A 22,789-nucleotide genomic window follows, 5' to 3' on the forward strand; every position below is an offset into this window, starting at 1 on the left:
AACATTTCGAGTCAGAGCTAGACTGGCACAGTGCATGATGAAATGGACAGGTGTCGTGAGTCCTGAACTGGTAGATAAAAGAGACGTCTCAACTACCTCCAGTGTAGCCACTTGCGGGATGTTGGTGTATAGAGCCTCAACATCAAGTGTGATCAAGGCATCGACATACACTGTGGAATTAATGGTTTCAATTAGGTTAAGAACGTCTGTAGTGTCTCTCAGGTAAGTGGTTGATTGTTGTACAAGGGGTCGTAGAAAGTGGTCACAGAATATCGAAAGTGGTTCAAGGACGGACCCAATCCCTGAGACTATTGGGCGTCCTGGTGGAGGGGAAATGCCCTTATGAATTTTAGGGAGGCAGTAAAAGTAAGGGATACGAGGATCATCTGTATCCAAAAATTCTGCTTCCTTTTGTGATATCCAAGTGTTGTTGACAGCTTCCTCTATCATTCCACGTATCTCAGTTTGTAAACAACCCGTAGGATCCCAATCAATATGGGCATAGTAGGTAGAATCGCCAAGAAGGCGAAGGCATTCCTGTCTGTAATCTTCAGTATTCATCACAACAATGGCGCCTCCTTTGTCTGCTGGTTTAATAGTAATATTGGAATCAGCTGCTAGAGCTCGGAGTGCCTCGTTCTCAATTCTGGACAAATTAGTAAATTTATGTTGTGGTCGTAGATTTGCGATGTCAGAGGTGACCGCTTTTTCAAAAGCCTGAACCTCACAGGGCATAGAGATAAGTGGAGGAATGAATTGGGAAGGTTTTCTAAGACCCGAGTCCAGTGGAGAGTCAACAGTAGGTCTATCTTTAAAGAAAAATTGAAGGCGTATTTTCCTAAAGAAACGAGCCAGTTCGCATTGCAAACGGAACGAATCGTCCTTTGGAGTGGGGACATACCCAAATCCTCTATTCAGTGCCTTGGTTTCATCAGGGGAAAGGAGCCTAGAGGACAAGTTAACCACTAGGTCTTTGTTGAGGGGGTCTTGCCCTGGCTCCTCGTGACCATCTGTGGTTCCTCCTGAGACCAATGGACTCGTCTTCCTCTCCCTCGTCTTCTGCCTCTTCCTCTGACCCTGCCTTGGCCTAAAAAAGGCACATAAGGTGGCATCGGACGGGGTTGATAAAAAGGGAAGGGTTGATGCCATGTCATCGGGTGACCCGGGTGGTATTGTGGAAAATTGAAATAAGGTTGGGGTCTATCGTCATCCGTGCTCCATCCGTCAGAGGATGAGCTATGACTGTATTTGCGGGGTTTCCTACCAGAGGTGGAGGAGTCATCTGATGAAACGGATGGAGTCTTCATCGTATAGTCTTCTTTGATGTAAGGGTAGATTTTCTCTCTATTGAACCTATTAATATCTTTTTGTAATTTGGTGATCTTCTGTTGAGTCAAGAAATCTTTGGTTTCGTTAAGGTCAGTATTGATTTCTGCTAATCGGCTCTTGAATGCTGCTATAGAGATTGTGGTTTTGAGTGTATTCTCCATAAAAGTGATCTGTATCGCTATGGATTCTGCTAGTCGTCTTGATGTATTGATAATGAGGACCAGCCAATCCCGGGTGCATTTCCATGCAATCTGCGCCCAGTCCTTCCTAAAGGCAAGGTCTTGTAGGAAGATCCTGGGCATGTTGGATACCAGTAGTCCATTAGGAGCTATGTTAGCTCTCAGGTATTCGGTCATGATAGTCCCATGCAGGACTGTTTTAACCAGGTCACGTTTAAGTGAAGACAGTTTATCCCATTCTTCTTTGGTGGGGCCAGAAGGTCCTGCACCGTCATTAACCAGAATGGAGGGGGTCTGCAAAATAGCAGACACGATATCATCATCAAAGCTGAGACCTTGAAAATTATCCATACTAAAGATCTCAGGGAAATTATCAATTTAACAACCCCACAGCGAACCCGCTGTACTGAATACTTCGAAAAAAGAGGGGGGTAAGAGAGGAGGATTGGGCGGTCCAGTGTACACCCTCCCAACAACGTACTAATATGATTTGGTACACTGTTCCGAAATTGAAAGAGAAGGAAAGAGAAAGAGTCCTGATAATCAGGAGCAATAGTCCTCACACACCATATTTGGTGTCATGCTTCATCATCGGACAGCTCCTCGTCAGACTGGCGCTGCCATGTCTGACGGGCACCCCCCGAGGGGGGGCTCTTTGCCGGAGATCTTTTTTAATATACTCGATGATGCCGCGGAGCCAAATATGGGTCCGAGAGAGGAAAAAATGTACAGAAAAAGAATAGTAAAATTGGCTCAGATCCCTCACTTAATAGTTTATTATTCGCTGTTGGGAAATGGTCAAGATTAAAAAGAAGTCAAGGGAGTGAAAACTGGAGACAATGCCCGGACACTCACACAAGAACAATCAAAATTCTTCAGGACCTACTAAATCATGAATTTTCTCCAAAAGAAAAAACAAAATACCTACACTCCTGTTGACTAACACTCACAGTCAGGGTGTCATCAGTTGCTTACTAGGACTAAACCGGACTGGCTTTCCTTTCCTATCAGTCGCCCTAAATATGGGAAAAAAAGGGCTGAGATTAGCTCAGTATATCATCACTTCACCAGTATTCAGGAATGATGAGTACAATTTAATGTAGAGAAAAGGGGGTGACAAACTTGTGCAACACTCAGTGATCAGGTGGTTGTAGGCACGCCATGCTGGTAAAATATAGGGTGGCTTACCATATCCATTAGACAATAGGCACCATGGGATATCGCTGGCCCATCGCCCGGTACACAGAAAATCTGATGGTAAGAGAACACATGCCAAAAAAGGGGGGCACCATATTGTAGTTATATAGTTATCATAAGAGTCCAAGGCAAAATGACCATAGTTTGGAAATGCGGGACTGACAGTGAAAGTAAAATATAAAGAATATATATATATATCTCACTTCAAATCTAAACAAATACATCAAAGAAGTAAAAAGATGTGTAAGTCATCAATTTATGCAGAAATACTCATGAACATCCTCAATGTCATCGTGTTTTTCTTTTTCTTTTCATTTTTTCCCTTACTATAAGGGATTAGACCTTACCACCCTGTATCCATGATATTGGTAAGGCTAATTTAGTTTTCCACAGGTCTTTGATAAATTTTTTACAGCTTGAATTGAGTTATTTCTTGTTTCCTTATGACCAATACATTAGCTTAAGATGGCCGCCGCACGCGGAGTACATTCACCACGTCCCGTTTCTCCAGTCCTTTTTTCATTTTCTCTAAAGGTTCCCAACTCACGAGGAAGTTACTTAGCAACTGATTACCTAATTGGTAAACACGCGCTCCACGCGTGGACTATTTATACCGGCAGCCTTCCTTTTCTGTTTACGTTCGGGAACGCGACCCCCGGGTAGGTGCTGCATCTAACACCGGTAACCAAGAAAGTAAGTGCCTATTTCTCAATTTTTATGCCGAATTTCATCACGACGCTTCTTTCGAACGCTGCAGTACTCATGCATTCAGGTCTGAGGGACCTTCTGTTCTGCACTTAGCGATACGCCCGTGGTTTAGCTGTGTGTACTTCCTCAGCTCAACTTTTCATTTTTACTTTTACTGACTGCGGTGTGATACATGGGGTTTAACTACTCGTGGGTCATTATACCCTCCTATCTTTATCCCCTTCATGTGCCGCTCTACCTTTGATCTTTGGCACTATTCTTGATTTATTTTGAAAAGAAGTATTTCTCCGTTCATTTTAACTTTCTGAATGTGCTATCTTCATTGCTCACTCCACCTTATACGTGACATTGAGGATGTTCATGAGTATTTCTGCATAAATTGATGACTTACACATCTTTTTACTTCTTTGATGTATTTGTTTAGATTTGAAGTGAGATATATATATATATTCTTTATATTTTACTTTCACTGTCAGTCCCGCATTTCCAAACTATGGTCATTTTGCCTTGGACTCTTATGATAACTATATAACTACAATATGGTGCCCCCCTTTTTTGGCATGTGTTCTCTTACCATCAGATTTTCTGTGTACCGGGCGATGGGCCAGCGATATCCCATGGAGCCTATTGTCTAATGGATATGGTAAGCCACCCTATATTTTACCAGCATGGCGTGCCTACAACTACCTGATCACTGAGTGTTGCACAAGTTTGTCACCCCCTTTTCTCTACATTAAATTGTACTCATCATTCCTGAATACTGGTGAAGTGATGATATACTGAGCTAATCTCAGCCCTTTTTTTCCCATATTTAGGGCGACTGATAGGAAAGGAAAGCCAGTCCGGTTTAGTCCTAGTAAGCGACTGATGACACCCTGACTGTGAGTGTTAGTCAACAGGAGTGTAGGTATTTTGTTTTTTCTTTTGGAGAAAATTCATGATTTAGTAGGTCCTGAAGAAGCGTCACGGGATCCTGTTGGACCAACAACGACGCGAAACATGTCGACCGCATACTAAGGAGTGTTGGATCCCTTCCATCCTCCCTAATTATTTTGATTGTTCTTGTGTGAGTGTCCGGGCATTGTCTCCAGTTTTCACTCCCTTGACTTCTTTTTAATCTTGACCATTTCCCAACAGCGAATAATAAACTATTAAGTGAGGGATCTGAGCCAATTTTACTATTCTTTTTCTGTACATTTTTTCCTCTCTCGGACCCATATTTGGCTCCGCGGCATCATCGAGTATATTCAAAAAGATCTCCGGCAAAGAGCCCCTCCTCGGGGGGTGCCCGTCAGACATTGCAGCGCCAGTCTGACGAGGAGCTGTCCGATGATGAAGCATGACACCAAATATGGTGTGTGAGGACTATTGCTCCTGATTATCAGGACTCTTTCTCTTTCCTTCTCTTTCAATTTCGGAACAGTGTACCAAATCATATTAGTACGTTGTTGGGAGGGTGTACACTGGACCGCCCAATCCTCCTCTCTTACCCCCCTCTTTTTTCGAAGCTGACAAGACTGTGACTCCCAGCAGGCACCGTTTCTGTAACTTCAAACACCAGCACAGTGTTCACTTGTCCGAAGACACTTTTGGTAATCTCTCAAATGACGTGTACTCACCTGGGGGGCTCATATTTTATAGTGTGTGTACCACAGGGACTGACAAGACTGCAATTCTCAGCAGGCCTTGTGTCTGTAACTCCCACCACCAGACCAGTGTGCACTTGTCCAAATACCCTTGTTTGGTAACTCTCAAAGAAAGTTTACTCACCTCTGATGATACTATTTATGTAGTGTACGAAGTAGAGTTAGTGACCTGACTGCAACTTTCAGCAGGCATTGTGTCAGTAAGTCCAACCACCAGCTGAGTGTGCACCTGTCCAAATACCCTTGTTGGGCAACTCTAAATTGAAGTGTACTTACCTGGGGTAACAACATTTGTATGGTGTGTGTAGTAGAGAGAGCAACAATTACCCCTCTCTGTCATCTCACAAAAGAAGTGTACTCACCTGGGGGTATGACATTGGTCTGGTGTGTCAAGTACCTATATTTCCCTGACCGCAATTCACAGGAGGTACTGTTACTCTGACTACAAACACCAAAACAGTGTACATTGGATCAAAGAGCACAGCTTGCCAACTCTCAATGTCAATTTACTTAGATGTGTGGATACCGTTCGTATAGTGTGTGTACTAGAGTGCGCGATTCTTTCCTGATGCTAAAACTTTTGAAATACAGATCGGCGAAGTGTGCGATCATTTTTTGACATTGAAACTTAGATGAGTGGTTTGACTAAAGAGCATAACATTCCCTGAATGTTTAAGTCTTGAAAACTCTTAGTCAGAAAGTGACGTAGGAGTGTATTTCATGGTATTTGTACAGTTCATTCAATGTGAGATGAATCCATGTGTTCCTTGATTCTTGCTACAATGCAGAGAGTGTTCTAAACAGTATTTTGGAGAGAGTTTATTGTTCAAAATATAATATGCTAATTCTGGAATGTTCATGTGAAAAACCTTGCATAACCTTTGCTTGATTTCCAGGTACCTAGATCCTTGAGGCCTAGTTATAGTGAATTCTTACGCCATTCATGTTTTCAGCATAAGTGTTTTATTTTAAAACAAAACTTATTGAAAGTCATTGTGATTAATCTTGCAATTGTGTTGTTTAACATTTGCTTCCACAGTCTTCTTCCCCGCTGTTCCCAACCCAAAACCCATTCCCCCACTTGGCCATTCTTTAACTCTGTGCTATATAACTAGTGGAGTTTGGAGCTGCCAAGAGGTGGATATGTTGGGAACACGAGCAAGCCCCGAGGATCTGGTCTCCTTGACAGATTTGTCTTTTGTATCCATGCAGATCAACGCCCATCAAAATAAGGTAATATGGAGAGCCATTGCCAAGAAGGTGCGGGCCTCGCTGCAGAAAAAGGTGGGAGGACCTGAGTCACTGGGCCCAGAAGATCACAGAGGCCCAACTGGGGCAGTTCTCCCACTGTGGGTGGGGTGCCCGTCGGACCATGACCCCCCACCCAATGGCCTGCATTCTGGCAGTGGCCTATCCTGAGCTTGATGAGCATTTGAGGGCAGCACAGCAGCCACAAGAGGGTGAGTGCTGGGCACTTTCCTGCATGTCCCATTTCCAAGTGATTCAGGTTCTGAAAGCTCTCCTTGACGATCAGGGATGAGCCATGTGTCACACAGTGGATGAGTGATTGTGTGTGTAGCCATGTCATGTGTTCAATACTGATGTGCCTTGACTAATGTCACAGGGAGCTAGGACACAACTGGGTGGAATTCAGAAACCACTTGCTCTGTATGGACCACCTATGGATGTGTACATTAATCAATCAAGTACTGCTTGTTGTAGTGGGTGTAATTTCTATGTAACAGACCACTACTCCTAATTGTTACAGGCCAAAGGTAAGTAGGTGTCCTCTGCCATGTGTTAGGGTAAATGTGTATGCAGCCATCTGCCACCCAGAAGCTAATTTTTGTCATCGTATGATGGGTGCTGGAGTCTTACTGCAGTCTATAATGTGAAGGTGTTCAACAAATGTGACAGGGCTTACATTGTTTTTTGGATGTAGCTATAGATCAGTACTTTCCCTTGGAAAGTGGGAAATGTCCATTGGCATGATTTTTGGTCCATTACTGTTGCCAACATTCCTTGTGTCTACATGTCAGCATGTGTCCCTTCATCTTTAGAAAACATTTGTAAGCTGCAGTTGCATGCATGGTCTACCTAAGTTGATGGGATGATGTCTGTATTCTCTCACATATATGTGCATGGCAAACTGTGTATGGAATAGGACATTTATAATGGGGGTACATTTCATGTTGTGCCACATACAAGAGTGTGTTACCATTGTTCATTGGCTGACACATACCCTCACAAGTCGTAGCATGTAAGTTAGCATGTACAATTGTAGTACCAATGAGGGACATGACAGTAGGCCTAGGGTTTAGAGCCACTATGTGAATATCTATGCCCTTGACATGGCATCATGTGGAAAAGAGCACTGTATATGTGTAATGGGTAAGGTTTGTGCTCTGACTATTGGCATGCATCATGGGCTGACTTGCAGTTATGTTGAAATCACACATGTTTGGGTGCAGGCATTCATCTACAGACAGACATTTGGGTTTGCAGGACCACAATAGGGACAGTGATGTAGCTTCCCTTTGGGCAACATGTTGAGGGCATTCTACACTCTACAAGTCCTTGCTAATTCCTGTGTCTCTCCAACATTCAAAGGACTAATGGCTTCTACTGAGGCACTCAGAGTATGTCATTGTAAAGGGTGCCATACACTAGTGGTGGTTACCCTGGGGCTTGCTGATTCATTGTGTTGTGAATTGTGGGGACATCTCTCCGTGACATATTGCACATGATGTCTACAGTGTTCATTTCCATGCCACATGTGTGGCCTATCTGAACAACATTTATACTACCTCCACAGCTCTATTGGGACAAATATCACTTGTTGAAGTGTGCACTGTTAATATGTTTCAAGCATGAAATAGGTATTTCCATGTCACCTTCTCCAGAATATTGCCCTATTGTCATCAACATGGAATGATTTTGTATCATCATTTCTTATTTTTGGGTCATCATGTATACGACTAATAGATGTGTGCATGACCTTGTGTGGGATCTGTGGAAATGCTTTTGCATTGGCCTACTATTGTATGCCAACAGGTGACTGAGGTCTACTCCATGGAGCAAAACTTTGAGGGTGATGGTGTCTCCTAATGGTTGAATGGTTATTGTGATTGCACAACTTCAGCCATGCAATTGTAGCATTGTGAGATCCTTCTTTTCCTGTGGTCCACTGTTGACAGTTAATATGGCCTGCATGCATATGGTACAGCACATGTATGGGCCACTTAGGTGGAGTTTGTTGCTGGGACCTACTTGACATCATAGTAAAGTTTGCTAATCAGAGCTGTTGTTCAAGTGTGATCATGGACATGTGATTACCCTATTTCTCTTTGCAGTTGCAGCATCATTGTCACATCTATTTGTCACATACATAATGATCCAACAATAAGAGTTGATGCTCCAAAATCCTGCCAGCTTCCTGACAAAAGTACAATAGCCTGGAGAAGGGGACATGGAAATAGTCAAGTCACACTGGAAGTGGTCCCACTATGCACACTTCACTAAGTGATATTTGTCCTAGTAGAGTCATGGAAGTAGTATTAATGCTCAGATAGGCCATACATGTGGCATGGAAATGGACACTATAGACATTATGTGCAATATGCCAGGGAGAGATGTCCCAAAATCCACAACACAATGAATCAGCAAGCCCCAGACTAATCACCACTAATGTCTGGCACCCCTTACAATGATATACTCTGAGTGCATCAGCAGACACCATTAGTCCCTTGGATGTTGGGAGGCCCAGAGATTTGCAAGTACTTGTAGAAGGCCCCCATTTCCCAATTGGAAAGTACATCAATGTCTCCATTATTGTCATGCAGACCCAGATTTCTGTCTGTGGATGAATGCTTGTACCCAAACACATGTGATTCCAACATAACTGCAAGTCAAACCATGATGCTGGCCAACAGTCAGGTCACAAACCTTACCTATTACACATGTGCAGTGCACGTTTCCACATGATGCCACATCAAGGGCATAAATGTTCACATTGTGGCTCACACTTCTAGGCCTACCCATGATGTCCCTCATTGGTACTGCAGTTGTACATGCCAAATAACATGCTATGACACACGAGGGAATGTGTCAGCCAATAAACAATGGTGACACACTGCTGTCTGTGGCACAACATGAAATGTACCCACCATTGTAAATGTCTCATCCTACACATAGTTTGCCGTGCACATATATGTGAAGGAATACAGATATAATCCCATCAACATAGGTAGACCATGCACGAAACAGCAGCTTACAAATGTTTCTCAAAAGAGAAAGGAACACATGCTGACATGTAGTCACAAGGAATGTTGGAAAAGGTGATGGCACACAAATCATGTCAAAGGACATTCCCCACTTATCAATGGAAAGTATTGATCTATAACTGACCCAAAGGACAATGTAAGATCTGTCACATGTATGTTGGCCATATTCACATTATAAACTGCAGTGAGGCACAAGCACCCATTATACGCTGAAGACAAGTGGCCTCTGGGTGGCAGATGCCTATATACTCATTTACCCAGACACATAGCTGAGGACAGTGACCCATCACTTACTTACATTTGTCCTGTTACATTGAGGAGTAGTGATCTGTTGCATAGAAATGACACACACTACAACAACAAATAGTAGTTGATTGATCAAGGTAACCAGCCATATGTTGTCCTGGAGAGCAAGTGGTTTGTGGAGTCTACCTAGTTGTGGCCTAGGTCCCTGGGCCAATAGGTAAGGTATATCAACATGCACCACATGACATGTCTACACAAACAATCACTCATCTACTGTGTGATTCATGGCTCATCCCTAATTGTCAGAGGGAGCTGTCAGAGCCTAACTCATTCACTTGGCAATGTGACAGGTAGGAATATGCCCTGTACTCAGCCCCTTGTGGACTTTCCCATTTGTCAATACTCCCCAAGTGTGACACGTACAGGCCAATAAGTACAGGGACACGACTACAGACATATATTTTTCCATCTGCAGACTAACCCACCTCCCTGCTCCGGTCCTACAATGACTAAGCAAGCTTACTGACATCAGGTAGCCCATGCTCCAGCAAGCTGTGCTATGATGTGAGTCACTATGAAACACACCACACATATGTGGCTTCTGAAGGGTTAGCTACTTAAGCATGAACGGACCAACACATTCACACTCTATGGGAATGACTCACTTCCTACAATCCCTACAGGCAACTGCTGGAGTACAAACTCAAACATTACACATGAGTAACAATGAAAGGACAGGCATTGTGGGTCCAAAAAATGTCTTCCCTCTAAATGTGTGGACATGTGCAATATCAAATGCAGACTCATGCCACTTCAGGTGGTGGGTTTCTGTGCCATGTATCTGTCCTTTGGACATATGTGTCCATCCTACAGAGATGGCATCCAACAAAGAAAGGCATGTGTTGTACAGTTTCTATTATGTGAGCATGCTACTGAGTCACATATTATGGCCTCCCAATAATCAACACACTGTCTGCACTGTGGGACTGTCATTTGTGCAATAAGCCGGTACAGGACAAATATAACCTGTGGGGAGGTGACAATAGAGCTGTGGGAGTAAGGGACCTGTCATGAGTCAAATACACATATCGCACAGATGCTAAGTGCACATATGGCTTAGATTAATGACTTACCTCTGTACCCATTCCTAATCTACTCAAGGGAATGAGGCATTCTGGGCAGGATTTGCCACCAGACCCTCATATTTGTCACAACAGGTTCTGCTGGGGTAGAGGGAGTGGGCACATACCCACAGTGACTCTACCCCAGCATAGACTAGGTCCCATACTGGGAGATACATGTGACAGGCCTTGGTCTCTGTAGGGATGATGTGGGCTGTATTGAACGGCCAAAAGAATTCATGCACTTTTGAGGCGAAGTGTTGAACTTTGTAGTCCTTATGACAGGATGTGTAGCACATTGCTCGGTGGGGACAATGATGTTGATATGGGGAAGTTGAATTATATAGGACCCCCAATTAATATGTACACCTTGAGTATGGATGCTCGTGGGGTTGGATGTATAACACAAACTGGGCATGGCTATTTACATAATGGGGATTGCAGCTGTCTGAATAGAATCAGTGAAATATATGGCCCAATACAATATATAATGTGGATTCTATTTACAAATGGGAATCAACGATTATTTTTATGTGGTGGGCATTCTATGAAGGAGACGGTTCTATTTCACAGGATCCTGTACTTGATTAGAGGTGTCCATTTGGAGTGGCCTAGTGGCTTTATAGTATTTTTTTATCAATGGAGTATAGCCTGAGTTTGTGGTGTTTGTTTATAACTGAGCAATTCGAACACTATGAAGGCACACTTGTAGGTATAGTGGGCTTTTTCCTTAGGAGGCTCGGTGGGCAATGTTGAGTGCCTTGAACCTTGACTTCAGTCTACAGGTAGTCAATGGAGTGATTGTAGACTGAAGTTATGTGTTTTCTTGGGTGAATGGAAGAAGAAGTCTTGTGATATCAGTTTGGGTTATTTGTATTTTGAGAATGATGAATCTGGGTGCACCAAAGCAGAGGCTGTTGGTTTAATCAAGCGTGGAAGGTTACAAGATGGAGGGCAACTTGTAGTTTTGTTGGTATTCAAGGCACTCTTTTTGATGTGGTCACATGTGGTATGAAGGATATATTTTCTGGTATGCGGCTGTGGGGTAGGTCTCTGCTCTCGGACCTTCATGCATAATAAAGCAATGATAGTCCTTTGGTACGCATGTTCCCATGGAGCCCCGTCCCTAATACAGGAGGGTCCACTTCTATCTAGACTGTTAGATGCGTAGCTTTTTGAGTAAGTCAACTCAAGATTCCTTACACAAATCCCTTGACACAATGTGGTACCTAGTGTAGCTTAGAAGAAGTTTATTGTATTGGTCCTGATGAAGCAGCATTTAATTCATAGGAACTTCTTAGGTGTGAAACATGTTGACCTTCACAAGTGGTTGAAGGAAGTTCATTCCTCCACCCCCCTGTGTTTTGGGAGATTGGTGAAACATTATCTTCATTCCACTCCCTAGTGTTTTTATCCTTGACTAAGGGGGTCATTCCGACCCCGGCGGGCGGTGGAGACCGCCAAAAGACCGCACCGCGGTCAAATGACCGCGGCGGTCATTTTGACTTTCTCGCTGGGCGGGCGGGCGACCGCCAAAAGGCCGCCCGCCCAGCGGGAAAGCCCCAGCAACGATGAAGCCGGCTCCGAATGGAGCCGGCGGAGTTGCTGGTGTGCGACGGGTGCAGTGGCACCCGTCGCGATTTTCAGTGTCTGCTTTGCAGACACTGAAAATCTTAATGGGGCCCTGTTAGGGGGCCCCTGCAGTGCCCATGCCAGTGGCATGGGCACTGCAGGGGCCCCCAGGGGCCCCACGACACCCATTCCCGCCAGCCTCTTCCTGGCGGTGTAAACCGCCAGGAACAGGCTGGCGGGAAGGGGGTCGGAATCCCCATGGCGGCGCTGCTTGCAGCGCCACTGTGGAGGATTCCCTGGGGCAGGGGAAAACCGGCGGGAAACCACCGGTTTCCCTTTTCTGACCGCGGCTTTACCGCCGCGGTCAGAATTGCCCCTGAAGCACCGCCAGCCTGTTGGCGGTGCTTCCTCCGTCCCCGGCCCTGGCGGTCCATGACCGCCAGGGTCGGAATGACCCCCTAAGACCCTTTACGATCAATAAAATATAGATTTTTGAAGTTTTCAAGCCAATATTAACTTTCCTCTCTCCAGCTCCTGTTTGCCTGTAGGTGTAAATGTATCCCTACTTGCTTGAACCATGGCACGCACTACCACTTAAGATCTCGGGCATAGAGCCCCCTTGAGGGGCCCGTCAGACATTGCAGTGCCAGTCTGACGAGGAGCAAGCCCTATGATGAAGCATGACATCCAATGGATGTGTGAGGGCTCTTGCTTCTACTATTAGATGTGCTTAGTGGACCTCTGTCTTTTCTTGAGGAACAGTGTATCTTTTTGATTTGTATCAAGGATAGGTCTGAATCCATGGTTACCCCTAGGTCAATGACTTCTCTTGATGTTGTTGCAGATACCTTAAGTTCCTTGGGCTATTTGGAGATAGCGTGGTATTTTTGCCATTGTCTGCTGGTCATGATCTCTGTCTTTGTGGTGCTAAGTTTTAGATGGTTGACTGTCATCCATGTGTTTATGGCACTAAAGTGTATGTCAGGTTTTGAGTTGTAGAATACAACCAGGCTATCCCATGTCCCCGTTGTTGTTCATTCTCACCATTGAACCTATGGCTATGAAGTCAGGCTTGGGGGTTCTTGCTGTATATGGAAGAAATGCTGGTGTACATCCATAATGTGGTGGCAGACCTCACCCCAGTCTCGACCATTCTCACAATAAAGCCTATGTTATCACTCTGGTGAGTAACATGCCACAGAGGGTGGTCCTTCTTGGAGCTCCACTCATACACTGGGCCCCTACCACCTTCCACTATTTGGGTACTGACATCTATCACACACACCCTGAATTTAAGGAGAGCCATGAGGTCTCTGAATGCCAGGTGGCCCTTTCGACCTCACTGCCTCTGCCAGCCCTGAGCCGCATAGGTATATCAAACATAATGTTGCCACGGCTCCTATACTACTTTGTGAACCTCCCACTTGTGATACCAGAGGGTTACTTTCACCCGCTGAACGACCTTTTGATTGGCCTCTATTGGGGTATGGGGTTAGGGAAACTGAGACTGCTCTCCAAAAAGGTGGGTTGAGGAGCCCCTTATTTCTATTAATACTACCTACTTGCCCAGCTCAAATGGCTGGCCAGCTGGTTAGTAGGGAGTCATATACATGAGTCAGGGTTGCGACCACTCAGTCTGAGGAGTGGGCCCTCCTTTCGGTCTACTTCCTCAGAGAGAAGATAGCAGAGAAGGCACCTCTATACTATCTAACGCCCTTGACCTCTTGGAAGGGAGCTCTAACTCTACCAGCACTGCCCATCCATATTCACCAGTTGTGTCCTACTGCGGTCTCCTCACCAGAACTGGACATATGGTGGTAAATTTCAGAGGGCAATAAAATATCCACAAAAAGTCTGCAGAAATGCCCACGTCCAGTTCATTCAGTTTTATATGTTGCATAGGGCATACCTCACAACACAAAATATTTGCTGCCTATGCCAAGAGGCGTGCTCCAATTGCTCTAGGTGCCATCACTCTCCTGCAGGCTTCCACCATGCCATCTGGGACTGTCCCCACACTCTGGAGTTCTATAGCTTACTCTAGAGTGCACTCACAACAGTTACCGGGAAACCAAAATTGACCACCATGGAGGCCTGCATGCTAGGCATGTACTCCAGGTCCCCTATGTTGAAGAATTGTTGAAGTGTTGGCAGCCAATCAGATGTCAGCACAGGGTATGTCAGCACGGGGACTGGTGCATCTGCAGAGGATCGGCGTCCCCAGATATCTATATTTTTTAACCTTTAATATCGCAGACATTTGTGGTGTCACAGCAGCCTTTGCTTAGCAAGGCGGCACAGACGGTAAACACATGCAGTCCATTTTACCATATGTTTACTGTGGGTGAGTCCAAACTGTGAAGCTCCCTCACAGTAAAAGGTCAAAAACCAGGTGATCTAAAAGTGAAAAATCAGGGTGGAGCAGATAGTCAGAACCGTCTTCTCACACACACCATACTCCCACAACGCACTGACTAATTCTGTGTGCAGCCTGGTGTTGGGTACATGTGGTGGGGTTCGCCATTTGTGATGGTAATTGTATTAACATGCGGTAATTATATTTCACTTTACGTCATAAAAATAGAAATACACTGAAAAAAACAAAGGTTACGGGATGTTATAGTTAAATTCACGTTTTACCCTAAAAAAACATTGATATTTGGCTGTGCGCAGCAAGGGTTGGCTGCAGGGCCTTGCCTGCGGCCATTTTCTGCGGCCGACCCTTTTAACCACCCCACCCACACTGCACACATCCTTTGTCTGTGTGTGGCAGGAGTTGGCAGCAGGGCCTGTCTATCTGGGTATGAGAATAGGTGTGAAAGGGAATCTCTGGGTGTGAGAGTAGCTGTGACAATGTCTGTCTGGTTGTGAGAGTGGGTATGAGAGTGTCTATGTGGGTGTGGGAGTGTCTGATTGCACTCCAATAGATGACAGATGTATTCACAAAGGATTTCAGATCATTTTTCAATATGGAATTGCAAAGTAAACAGACTTGTTTTGCCTTCGTCAAGCCCAGGAGTTAGGATCATTAGTTCTTTCCAGAAGTGGAGCTTCAACTGGGGCACCTACTACATTTATATTTGTAAGTGCTTCCCGTTGAGGTTTAAGTTCTGTGAGATGAGCATCATGGCCAGAATGGAAGCTCACCAGTCCGTTTATCCAACAAGAGTCCACAGTTTTGCACAAAATGTCTACTCAACTTCAGTACTTTATACTGGTTAGTAAGTGCTATTTCATTGGGTGAGTGGCCAGTGTGCCCCCTCCTCCCCCAGCCGATTTCTGCCCCAAGGACCCCATCCCCCAGCACCCACCAGTATAAAATCGGGAAGGGGAGCTGCATGCCCCCCTACCCTGGCCAATTTCAGGCCCGGGGACTCCATCCCCTGAGGCACACTAAAATTCAATGGGGGCATGGGGAGCTTTGCGGCCCCCTTCCCAGGCCAATCTCAACCCTGGGGAACCCAGTCCCTTGGACCCGGACTTCATTAAATGGAGGAGGGGGGCCATGTGGCACCTCCCCTGACCAATTTCAGCCCAGGGACCCCATCCCCTGGGGCCCAGCCTTAACATTTTCGTTTTGTTAAAGGGGGCCCTCCTCCCTGGGCTGATCTCAGCCCTGGGGAACCAATTCTTCAGGGTTCGGCCATGTCACCTGGGTGCCCCCCAGGGCACGCAGTCAGCACCATTGGGGATCATGGGGGAATTGAAGGCCCCACATTACCAGCCGGATCCCTGCCTCCAGCAGGAGCCACCACTGCTCTCACAGACAGGGAGCTGCTAAACATGCAACCACATGTCTGCGAGCAGGGAAACAGAGGACACCTCAGCTCTCGCTTGCTGATAGCAGAGTTGTGTTTGCTTTGACTTTGCAGGAGCTGTCAAAGCTCCCACCAAGGCAGAGCAAACAGCTATGTCCTGGGGGTGTGCATGTCGGGACATAGCAAGAGCTGGCCCTAGGGGGTGGGGGCCCCAGGGCGATTTTTGGCCCTTCAAGGGGAGGCCGCATGGCCCTCCTCCAATGTTTGTATTTAGCATTCGGGGAGGTGGTGGTTCCTGGGACTGGTGGCCTGCGACTGATCCCTATCTTCTATTATTTCAGAACTGGGAGGTGGCAGTCCCCTGGGCTGCAGGGGGGCTGCGTGGCTCCCCCCTTAGTTTGAATCAATTGCCCCAGGGAGGTGACAGTCCATGGAGCTTTTGGGGGGAGGTACACAGCCCCCCCCATATAGAAATACAATCATAGCCCTGGGGAGGTGGTTGTTCCTGGGGTGTGTGGGTGTCCAGAGGTCCACTCTACTATAATTAAGCAATTTTGCCCCAGAGAGGTGGTGGTGGTCCCTGGGGTGTGGGGGCCACATCGCACCATTGCATACTATTAAGAATAAGCCTAGGGGAGCTGGCTGGGAGGTGGCGGTCCCTGGGGCATTAATAAGCCCAGGAGGGGGGCCCCTTGCCTCAGTAAAACAAGCATGGAAGACCGCTGTCATCACAAATTTGCTGCATTTTTTTTTTAAAGTGTTTTTTGACCTGCCAGGTGCATTGACTTTTGAATTCGGTTCTATTGGCACCACTGCTGATATTTTAAAGTGCTCTTTGTCATCCACGCTCAAGTGTCTTTTAACTTGTCATTATTGGCATTCATGTTTATATGCTTTATGAATACATTTTAGTTGCTTCTATTTTATTTTAGGCTTTGAACCTCCTTTGAATCTGCAAGGGGAGGGCTTTTTTAAGCTATTTTAGCCATGTTTTAGACAAATTATTTTAGCAAACTAGGCCTGCCTTGTGCACTTTAGCCCAGTTACATTTTGTTCAGCATCGCTTTATTTTTCTAGCAATAGCCAGATTTGCAGTGTTGTTTTATTTTCTCTACCTAGTTGTTTTTTTGCCTAGGAAAGCATCATGTTCTTAGCATTGCTCTTTGTGCTTTCCTCAAGGCTGCAGTCAGATAGGGTTGCTGGCATAAGTGGTACTCTAGTACCAGAGCTAAGGGATCAGGTTGTCCTTACCCTGGCCCCTTCTCTGCTTTTTTCACTTTTTTTCAGAGACTCGGCTGAAGCTGAAGCCAGGTCCCAAGATGGCTACCAACACAGCAAATATATGTAGGGAAATTGCAAGTCACCAAGGAGTTCCATAACCATATAGTGGAACATGAAGAATAAAAATAAGCCCTCTAGTGCAAAAACTACGCATATCAAAAAATCAAACACCTGTTATTTGTTGCAAACAGATGTTAGAAACAATTCACTGCAAGTCAGTTAAAAAAAAATCTGCAGTAGCTTGAAGTGTGAAGAAACATGCAGAAAGATTCTAGCTTTTCTTTATCGGAGTGCAAAAAAATAAAAATTACATGCTCTCTCTGCTTGTCATTGTAAGCTATTAAAGCAGAGCAGAAGAAAGAAAAGCAATGTTTCCTTTCCATTGCTAACCAGCTGCTTCAATTATGTTCTGTGAGCTGACCTGCCTTTCACCTCAGCTGCTTGCTCTGGCAGCAGGCATTACGATGCCAGAACTCAACTGTAATAACTTATACTAGTTGAGTTCTGATGTATTTTGTTAAATAACCGGCTACTGAGGGCATCACTAGTCTCCGATTATTAAAAATTAGAGACATGGATTTATACAGGGACTACAGAAGCCCATGTATCACATATACACACACACTCACACACATATGTGCACCCACTTACACACACACACACATACACACATACATATATATATATGTACTGAAAAAAACAACAGTCAATGTGACGCCCACACTGAGGCCCTGGTATGCTTAACTTCCACCATTTGTGTGTTCTCTGGAAATATATTTTGTATTTTGCATTATGGATTAATGGAAGCCACCAAATTTAAAGGGTACTGGTTATTCATAGTTGAACTTAGTGGCAATTTATGAATGTTTCAGCAAACATGCATTTTACACATTAAGGGGGTCATTACGACCCTGGCGGTAAAAACCGCCAGGGCCGGGGTCCGCGGGAGCACCGCCAACAGGCTGGCGGTGCTCCTTTGGGCATTCTGACCGCGGCGGTACAGCCGCGGCCAGAAACGGAAAGTCGGCGGTGTACCGCCGACTTTCCGCTGCCCATGGGAATCCTCCATGGCGGCGCAGCTCCCCCATACCGCCATCCTGTTCCTGGCGGTTTCGGCCGCCAGGAACAGGATGGCGGTATGGGGTGTCATGGGGCCCCTGGGGGCCCCTGCAGTGCCCATGCCAATGGCATGGGCACTGCAGGGGCCCCCAGTAAGAGGGCCCCACTTTGAATTTCAGTGTCTGCTTAGCAGACACTGAAATTCGCATCGGGTGCTACTGCACCCGTCGCACACCTTCCACTCCGCCGGCTCCATTCGGAGCCGGCTTCATCATGGAAGGGTGTTTCCCACTGGGCTGGCGGGCGGCCTTTTGGCGGTCGCCCGCCAGCCCAGTGGGAAACCCAGAATGACCGCCGCGGTCTTTTGACCGCGGTACGGTCTTCTGGCAGTTCCCGCTTGGCGGGCGGCTCCCGCCACCCGCCAAGCTCGGAATGACCCCCTAAATGTCTGATTTAGAGGAGGGAGGTAATAGGACTTTTGCCAGAAGATGACAGAGGTCTTTTCTAACTTCCCCAGGGTTCTCCTACCTACTAAGAGGACAATGGATGGCATCCTTCAGATGGTGGTGCCTCCACCAGTTTGCTACCTGGAATCATGTGGGCAGTTCAGATACTGCTGGAAATTATATTAGAATGGCTGCCCAATTCACATTGAATAGTTCACTTTTATTTGCAGCAGACCCTACTATATGAAGGATGATCATGAAATCAATTGCTGTATTCCATGGAACAGCCAAGTATCCTTGCCTGCCAGGAGAAGTCTCACAGCATGTCAAGGACATTAATGCGAGTGGTGTGAAAAATTAGGTTGTTAATTGACTGTGGTGTGAGCCGTGGTCAAGCAAAAGCCACAATGCCTTGCAGGGAGAATCACAAAAAGTCACTAAGTTAATCTGTGCTTACCCCTGTTAGCTTGGCACCAAAAGCAGTCAGACGTAACTTACAGGAAATATATCAATTATTTATGCAAACCACAAAGAGTTATAAAGTGAAAACACAACACAAGAAAAATCCCAAGCCGAGTACATTTTAATAAATCATTTGACACCAAATCACAAAAAATCTAATCAGTTGAACCAGAGTTATGAATTTTAAAATGCAAGGTTCAAAATAGCACCTCAGCACCACAACGAAGGGTCCAGGAGTGTACTCTTGTGGGTGGTGACCTCTTGTGGGTTGAGGACTCACTCAGACCTGGTCCACGTGCAGGTTCAAGATGATGGGATCCTGTTTTGTGCCTGTGGCTCTGAAATGGGGGCCGGAAAATTAACCCTTGGAGTCACTTCTGGACGTCCTGAGTGCAGTTGAAGATGCCAGGCTCAACAGCAGGGTTGGTCTCTGAGGGTTTTAAGCAGGCTACAGGTAGCAAAGCAGTCCTTCCAGGTACGGTAGCAGTCTGGCGGAGTGCACAGCAGGTCAGAGTAGCAGGCATTCCTCTGAGGGTCCTTCCGCAGGTCCAATAGGGAACTGAAGTGTGGGTCGGAGAGCCCTATTTTTATACCCTGGTGCCCTGCTCTTAGAAGGTGGGAGAAGTTTCTGGAGAGGTTCTTTGAAGTTCTGAGAGTTTCCTGCCTCCCCTGGCTCCAAGCTGGCTGCAGTGACAATACGGGGTAGTTAGGCCCTTTGTGATGAGACGGGGCACAGCCTATTCAGGAGCAAGTGGGGCTGTGCTCAGCTCTGCCCCCTATACTTAGTTAATGGCCTATTCAGGCTCTGCTAATCCCACTATTGTGTGACTGTCTGGGAGGACTTCAAAAAGTCCTGTCAGTTATACCCAGTTATGTGACCTAAGACAGGCTGCAGGCACATAGGGCTAAGGGCAGGAAACTGCCAACTCTCTAAAAGTGGCATTTTCAGACTTGTAATGATAATTTTGACTTTACCATTAAAGAGGGTTTATCATTACAAGTACATAGGTACCAAACATGAAATATCTACCTCGTCTAGTTTAGGAATTACAGCTTATCAAATGCAATAAGGAATCCCCAATGTTATCCTATGGGACGAGTAGGCCTCATAATAGTGAAAATATAAACATGGGATTTTTCCCTACCAGGACATTTAAAACTTGAAGGTGCATGTCCTACCTTACCCTATGGGCTTCCTAGGGCCTACCTTAGGGGTATATGTAATAAAACCAATAACCCATGTTTTAGGGAGAGCACTCTAAGGCCAACAAAAAGGAATTCAGCAAAAAGTGGAAGGTAAAAGGCAAAAGGTTTGGGGGCGGCTCTACAGACAGGGCCATTTCCAACAGGTATTGTCAACATAAGCCAATATCGAGCTACATTCATGCTTTAACATGTAATAATGTCAATTTAATTGAACGGCTACTAATTTTTTTTTGCCCCAAGTACATTTACTCTATACCCCCCTTCCTGTCAGTTAAGGCCCCCTTTGACAAAAGCAGAACAGATATGTCAGGCATCAATAAAAGCCTTCCTCTGGCCTTATAGTAGATATGTTCCCTTTGTGAACACGTCTACTGTTTAAACATTTTCATATCGAGCACTAAGTATTTTTCTCATTAATCTGATTTCTTGTCAGAAACTGCTAATTTAAGTGAGTTATGTTTTCTACATTCAGTTAATATGTATCATTTTTATTGTATATTTCCTAAAGCCCTGACATTTCTGGGTAGATTTGAAGAAGTGGAAATCTCTCCCTGCGACTACTGGAGAAAAAGCAATTGAAATGTTCCCACCTTATAGTAAATGAAACAACATACTATTACTAATTTACTGTTTTTTTCTGAATTGTACAGAATTTCTCGGATCGGGATGGGGAATAGGAATCATATTTGTGTTTCAAGGAAATTTGCTCTGGCGATTTCTGGCTTGCTAAGCAAAATGAAACAGTCACATACACCAATTTGAAATAGTAACTAGGCTATGTTTACCGTGGGGGCATTCCCTACAAGCTTCATCAACACCGACAGCTCCATTTGTTTTTAATAATGTACATTTATGAATGTTTCTGATGGTATAATTTTCCTGAAAGTCTATATAACTATGGTGGAAGCATTTGTAATGTTGAGTATTTGCATGAAATTGTTTGCCCTTAAACTCAAACATCGAATCAAGTGGTTAATAGTAAAAAAGGTAAAATACATAAATTCTTGGGCTATTTTTTAAAATGAATGCGTTTATTTGTCTTTTAATAGGAGCTTTGTTTGGGTGTATTGCCTGCCTGGAGAGCTTAACTGCAACCGTTTCAGGTGTTGTTTTTAGTTGTGTTTATGCAACTACAGTTATGTGGCTTCCAGGATTTAGTTTCTTGTTGGCGGCTGGACTCGTCCTGATTCCAATGAGTCTGGTGTGGTAAGTACACTGACAACTTTGCTTTCAATATGCATACAAATATTTTCAGTCAGTGGTGCGCTATTGCCTGTGAAGATAATGTATTGCCCCTCATGTGTAAAGTCCTGAATGCATTTCAAAATATTATATTCTCATTCATGATCATGTGTGTCAGTGTTTTCAGAAGGAACTAACTATACTTGAGTTTTCCTTTCCATTGCACTTTTCTGTTGTATTTATTTCGCATGGTATATAGTTTATTATTATAACTAATTCTCTTTTCATAGAGGTATGAGGCATAAAACTATACAATATTAGAAAGAACAATGTTATGAGATGTATTAAGTCAGTTTACTTTTGAAAAGGAATTCCAAATGTTTCTGTTCACAAGAACATAACGTTAATTATTTTCTAATGAACGAGTCCACATCAGTGTCCTTACTGTTATTCAGACTGGGCAAATGAGGCATGCTTTTTTCATGGATGACTCACTTTTCTTTTTACTGAATCTAATCAATACCCAGTTAATTCATAGATTCATAGAGGTATTTGCGTAAAGTAAAAACAAATGTTTCAACCAAGAGACATCCTGTGACCTTCCTCAGCACTTTCATAAGCCTATCAACAGAAAAAAATCAAAAATAAAGTATAGAATAAAATAAAATAGTATCACATAGAAAGTTTAAAAGTGTTTATGAATTGTGCTCAGTGAACAATATCCACATACACAGAGCTATATATTAAGTTGATTTAAAAAAACGCCAGTAGTTGCCTTCTCAAATGTTTTGTGGGAAGATGGAGACTTTACTCCTACCTATGTTTGGACGAAAAAGTCCTCTGCGTGGTTATGACTGTGTACCCCTTCCCAGACTGCCCAACTGCACTGTTGTCTGGATCCCTGATGCTGGTTTTTGCTGTTAGAGGCAAACACAGATCATCAGATCATGTGTGTGTGCTATAGCATAGGCCAATCTTGTTGGACTGAGAGGGGTGCCCAAAATGTTACCCTCATAGTGATGAAAGTCTACTGTCTTCACCAAGAGTTAAGCAGCACAAGCGCAGTGATGGCAGCATACAGTCAATAGATGCCAACAGGTCCTTTTTAACCTCT

At 44.8% G+C, this 22,789-nt stretch overlaps 1 protein-coding gene across 1 annotated transcript in view; it reads left to right on the plus strand.

The window, feature by feature from the left end:
* LOC138248538 (lysosomal proton-coupled steroid conjugate and bile acid symporter SLC46A3-like) overlaps positions 1–22,789 on the plus strand; it is a 253,168-nt gene that overhangs the window by 141,158 nt on the left and 89,221 nt on the right. Inside the window, exon 5 of the mRNA XM_069202202.1 lies at positions 21,543–21,699. Within this exon, the coding sequence (XP_069058303.1) occupies positions 21,543–21,699 (157 nt within the window). The remainder of the gene's footprint in view (positions 1–21,542; positions 21,700–22,789) is intronic.

Source organism: Pleurodeles waltl, chromosome 8 (assembly GCF_031143425.1).
Source record: "Pleurodeles waltl isolate 20211129_DDA chromosome 8, aPleWal1.hap1.20221129, whole genome shotgun sequence".
NCBI lineage: Eukaryota > Metazoa > Chordata > Amphibia > Caudata > Salamandridae > Pleurodeles > Pleurodeles waltl.